The sequence below is a fragment of the Prionailurus bengalensis genome, chromosome A1 (genome assembly GCF_016509475.1).
Source record: "Prionailurus bengalensis isolate Pbe53 chromosome A1, Fcat_Pben_1.1_paternal_pri, whole genome shotgun sequence".
NCBI classification, from domain to species: domain Eukaryota; kingdom Metazoa; phylum Chordata; class Mammalia; order Carnivora; family Felidae; genus Prionailurus; species Prionailurus bengalensis.
Window position 1 is genome coordinate 91927450 of NC_057343.1, and position 5275 is coordinate 91932724.

General features: G+C 48.9%; 1 protein-coding gene across 1 annotated transcript; it reads left to right on the forward strand.

Annotated features, from left to right (window-relative positions):
- Positions 1–246: 246 nt before the first annotated feature.
- On the forward strand, positions 247–3710 carry PROP1 (PROP paired-like homeobox 1). Its single transcript, XM_043561164.1, has 3 exons — positions 247–355; positions 1549–1781; positions 2719–3710. The coding sequence occupies exons 1-3, from the start codon at positions 247–249 to the stop codon at positions 3055–3057; spliced, it is 681 nt and encodes a 226-aa protein (XP_043417099.1). The 3' UTR covers positions 3058–3710.
- Positions 3711–5275: the final 1565 nt, after the last annotated feature.

The following is a 5275-nucleotide window of genomic DNA, read 5'->3' on the forward strand; positions in this document are numbered from 1 at the left end:
GAATGCTATGATACTCAAGCAAAGGAATGGGGAGTTAGGGAAAAAAATTAGAAAACAGGGGAGACAGTGAGAAGGACAAAGATATCCATCTGTATTTCCATACAGAGAGTGAGAGGCATAAACACAGGGAGAAGGAGCGAGATAAACAGGCAGAGAGGGGAACGACAGAACCAGAGAAAGACTGACCTAGGCTCAGAGACTCAGGGACACAGGAACCTGGACTGTTTTTGATCTTTGTTGTTAGCCATGGAAGCAGAAGGGAGGAGTGAGCATGGTAAGCAGAAGAAAGGGCGACTTTGCAGCAGCCTCTGGCCCGAGGGCTACCCCGCCGCTGGGACTCTGACCTCCACGGTGGGTGAGTGAATCTCTGGGGTGGTCCTGAGGAGGCAGCAGGTGAGGGGGCTCCACGCTTAGGCTCCTGGGGGAGGGCATGGCTCCCCACAAGGAAGGCAAGAAGGGGAGATAAAAATCAGCCCCCAGAATGCTAAAAACCTTGGGCATCTTAGCAAGCACAGGGAGGGACAATGTCTTCGTTTGACAGACTGGACCCGCAGCCTTGGCATTGATGGACTGCTGAACAGCACACATAGTGGTGGGGCAGAGGCGAAGCTGAAATCTGGCTCCTCATCCCTGATCTCATGGTTTGCCCACTGCACTGCCTTCTCTGAGATGGGAATCTGGAGGGGCCAGGGCTTTGGATCCCAAGAGAGCAGGGGACCACCAGTGGCTCAATGCATGTGTCCCCAAGGTGGACAGTTGAGCCCCTGGTGGGAGCTGCTCCTTCGGTCCCCATGGGGATGGGTGCCTCAGCTCCAGACATCTCCTTTTCTCAGTGTGTGCCTTCCAGGTGTTTCCTTTCGCTCCGTGTCCTCTCTTCCCCGGCTGGCTCTCAGACTAATTAGTGTGGGGGCTTAGTGAGCCTGCAGGGAGGAGAGGCAAGCCTTTCCCACGAGCTCAGGTTCCTGCAGCCCGGTGGCCGGGCCAGGGCCGGGCCAGGGGAGAAGATGAAATGTAGGTGAGGGGAGGGTGTGTCTGAGCGGAAGAGGGAGGAATGTTTCATCTTCCCAGGTGAAGAAGGGTGGAGGAGGATGGGAGCAGTCTAGGGAACGTAGATGTTGAACATGAGCCTTGAGAGCAGGAAACAAGTCACAGGTGTCCTACAGACCCGGACAGTTTGTTACTGTGTCAGAGCAAATAAGAGCCCCAGAGGGTGAGACCCAGGAGGACAGTACATGCTCCCAGAGAGGCGAAAGGCACATGGAGGGACACGTGTTGCATGGGAATGTTCCATGGGCCTGGACTTACAGGAGGCAGAAGTGCCCAGGGTGAGAAGTGAGGCTCAGGGGTGACAATGTAGGTGGAGAGCCCAGGATAAGCGCACTCAGAGATGAAGTGGGGGCTCAGGCGGAGCCAGATCTAGCTCCTTACCAGAGCTGAGGGGTTTTGGGGGGTGGAAGGCAAAGGGGATCTGGGCGGACCGGCATCCGAGATTCTGGATGGACGGATGGGTCCACCCCACACAACCTCTCCCCTCCCCTCCATCCTCAGACATGAGCCCTCGGCCCTACAGGAACCTTTCTGGTGTAGGAGTGCGGAGACCACGGCTTTCCCCACAAGGTGCACAGAGGGGTCGCCCGCACTCCAGGCGCCGCCACCGAACCACCTTCAGCCCAGCGCAGCTGGAACAGCTGGAGGCAGCCTTTGGGAGGAATCAGTACCCTGACATTTGGGCCCGAGAGGGCCTCGCCCGGGACACAGGCCTCAGTGAGGCGAGAATCCAGGTGATGCCCCAGGATCCCCCACTTCTCCTGGGAAGAAATGTAGATTTGGTGCTCAGGAGCTATTGGGGTATGAATTCTCATATGGCATTATAACCCAAACCTAAACGTTCCCCAGAACATGGCCTTGCCCAGCAGTCAACATAACCTCACCTAAAATGAGACTGTCCCTTGAATGTAACCCTAAGCTCTAACCTGATTTTCAACACCCTACCCTCAACCTTCATAGGAATGTGAATCCTGAGTGCTTGGATGGCCTAGTAGGTTAAGCCTCTGACCTTTGATTTCAGCTCAGGTCATGATCTCATGGTTTGTGGGTTCAAGCCCCAGGGCCTGCTTCAGATCCTCTGTCCCCCCCCCGCTCTCTGCCCCTTCCCCACTCTTTCTCTCTCTCAAAAATAAATAAAACATTTTTAAAAATAGTGATGTGAATTCCAACAGAAATTCAATCTTAAGTGTTTGCATGCATATGTACCCTTGTCCCTAACCATGGCCTTGAGACTCAGCCAGCCTGATGTGCCTTTCATCCGAACCATAGAAATCATCTTAAGTATAAAGCCGCCACCCTAAATCCAGCTGTCTATAACAATAAAATTCGTCTCTAATAATCCTAGGGGAAGTTTCCTATTCTCTGTGGAGGGAAGATGCCATCGTGTCATATTGATCTCTTTCGTGTTGGAAGTTGATATTCTTAATTCACCCAAATTCATAGTACGGCCAATTTAGACACAGGTTGGGAGTGATGGTGTGGGTCTTGCTTTGTTAATCTAGGCCCAGCTGGCCTATGCCTTTGGGAAGAACTGTACTTCCTCTGCATGGTCAGAGAGGCTTATGCTCTGTACCTGAAGCTTCTGTCATTGAAGGGGAGGGGGGCTCTGATGTGACAGGGCCACCTATTTGAGAGAGAGGCATTGATGTGGCTATTCTTCCCCTTCCTCAGGTCTGGTTCCAGAACCGCAGAGCTAAGCAGAGGAAGCAAGAGCGGTCACTGCTCCAGCCACTGGCCCAGCTGTCTCCTGCCACCTTCTCTGGTTTCTTGCCTGAGTCCCCTGCCTGCCCCTACTCCTACCCAACACCACCTGCACCCATGACCTGCTTCCCTCACCCCTACAACCATGCCCTTCCCTCTCAGCCCTCCACAGGCAGTTCCTTTGCTCGGCCCCACCAGTCTGAAGACTGGTACCCCGCCTTGCACCCAACTCCCACTGGTCATCTGCCTTGCCCCCCACCCCCAGCTATGCTTCCCCTTAGCCTTGAGCCACCAAAGTCCTGGAACTAAGATTGAACAGGAGCTGATAAGGTAATCTCCCAGCCTGTGGCCCTGGTGAAACTCAGGGAAAGCTGGGTGGCTTCCCTTCCTTCTAAGGATCAAGTAGAAATTTGGTGATGGGCAGCTCAGAGATAGGAATTTAAAAATGGGAGATCTGAAGAAGGCATCCTGAGGTGATTAGTTGAGGGAATGTGGGGAGGTGAGTCTACTAGAAGATACAGATAAAATGCTCAGTGGAGGTAACCAGGTAGAAGGGTGGTATTGACGATGGAAGCAATTGTTGCCACTGGTGAATGGAAATTAGTGAACGTGATACAACTTTCGAGGCTTCATTAATTGACATCACAATTGAAGATCTGCACCCAGCAGTTTCTAACTGATTTCAATACGGCTTTTGATTTAAAGTCTACCTGCTCTTCTTTCCCCCATCACCCACTCCCACCACCCAAATCAGTCATTAACTTTTGTTCATTAATGTTCTAGAAAGATCTCTTGAATTTCATCTTTCCTGGCCCCATATCTTCTAACTAATCCTCCTCAATAACTCCCTTAGCTCCAGCCTTTCCCATTGCCACCAGACCTTGCAAATCTGATCATCACAGATCCGCTCTCCAATGTCTTATAAAAAAAATAAGCAAATAAGATCTGAGTCTCCAACGTTACCTTCAACCTGACTCTTAAAATCAACCACGTGTCAGGGCGCCCGAGTGGCTTGGTCAGTTAAGCATCCCACTTTGGCTCAGGTCGCGATCTCATGGTTGGTGGCCTCGAGCCCTGCTTCGAGCTCTGTGCTGACAGCTCAGAGCCTGGAGTCTGCTTCAGATTCTGTGTCTCATTTCCTCTCCACTCCTCCCCCACTTGTGCTCTGTCTCTCAAAAATAAATTAATGTAAAAAAAAAAATTAATCGACCGCATGTCATAACATATGTGGTTGCTGATAGAGAAGAAACATCTGATTTAGGGCTGATTTTCCAAAATGCCATTGTGAGTCTTAAGGCTCGCAAGAGGTCATTCCCAGGAAAAAAACCAGCGGTGAAGTGCCCTGACCTGAGCCCTCCTAATAGAAACGTGGTGTGGCCTAGCTGGTGGCACCATTTATATACCATATGGCTAATAATGTACTTATTTTACTCATAATTTACTTACTTATACATAAGCCTACTTCGCTTACTGTTAGACTTATAGAAAAATTCTGAGTACATAAGCCCCAAGGGCTTGGATATTCATGTTACTTGTAGTTTTATATATAAGCCTGGAGTAAAACCTCCTTATTATACTTTTGCTCTCCCATGTAACTACGCCCTTGGGCCAGACTGCCTTCCAGAAACATCATACCAGTTGGCATGCCTCCCAAAAGTACCCAAGTGTTGGTTTCAGCCCATCCTTGTTGGCCTTTACCATTTTTGACATTTTTATTCACTGAGAGTGATGTCTCCTTGGTGATTATTTGTATGTTTTCGTTTAATCGACTGCTAGTGAGAGTTAAACAGTTTCATGCTTATTGGCAATTTATATTTTTTCTGCATCACTTCTTGGAGGCATTTATGTGTTGATAGAGTCCTCTTTTATTAGCGATGGAGGCTTTTGTGCAGTAGGGATATAACTATCTGGTCATATGTGTTGCAGCTGTTTTTTGCCATTTGTTATTTTGTTTTAGCCTTTCATTTGTTGTTATTGTTGTTCTGATCCATGCGTTCTTTATTCCATGACCAACCACTGCTGCATCCAAGCCACAGTACACAAACCTCAACCAAGCCTTACAACAATCTGAGGTTTACAGTACATTTAAGGCTTTTACATTTGAAAAGAAAAGTTAAAATAAAACCAAAGAACACCCAAACCCAAGCCCCCAACCAGGATGAGTAGTGTAGCAATTTTTAAGCATCTTACATTTCTGATGCTTACTCAGTGCAACTCCAGTGTCAAAACCCAAATAAGTCCTAAACTAGAAAAATTGGTTTAGTGATAAAAATTTTTTTAATTTTTTTTAATGTTTATTCATTTTTGAGAGACAGAGACAGAGCACAAGCAGGGGAGGGGCAGAGAGAGAAGGAGACACAGAATCTGAAAGCAGGCTCCAGGTCTGAGCTGACAGCACAAAGCCCAATGCAGGACTCAAACCCATGAACTATGAGGTCATAACCCGAGCCAAAGTTAGATGCTTAACTGAGCGAGCCACCCAGGGACCCCAGTTTAGTGAAATTTTAATTACATAAATTCTTCAAAG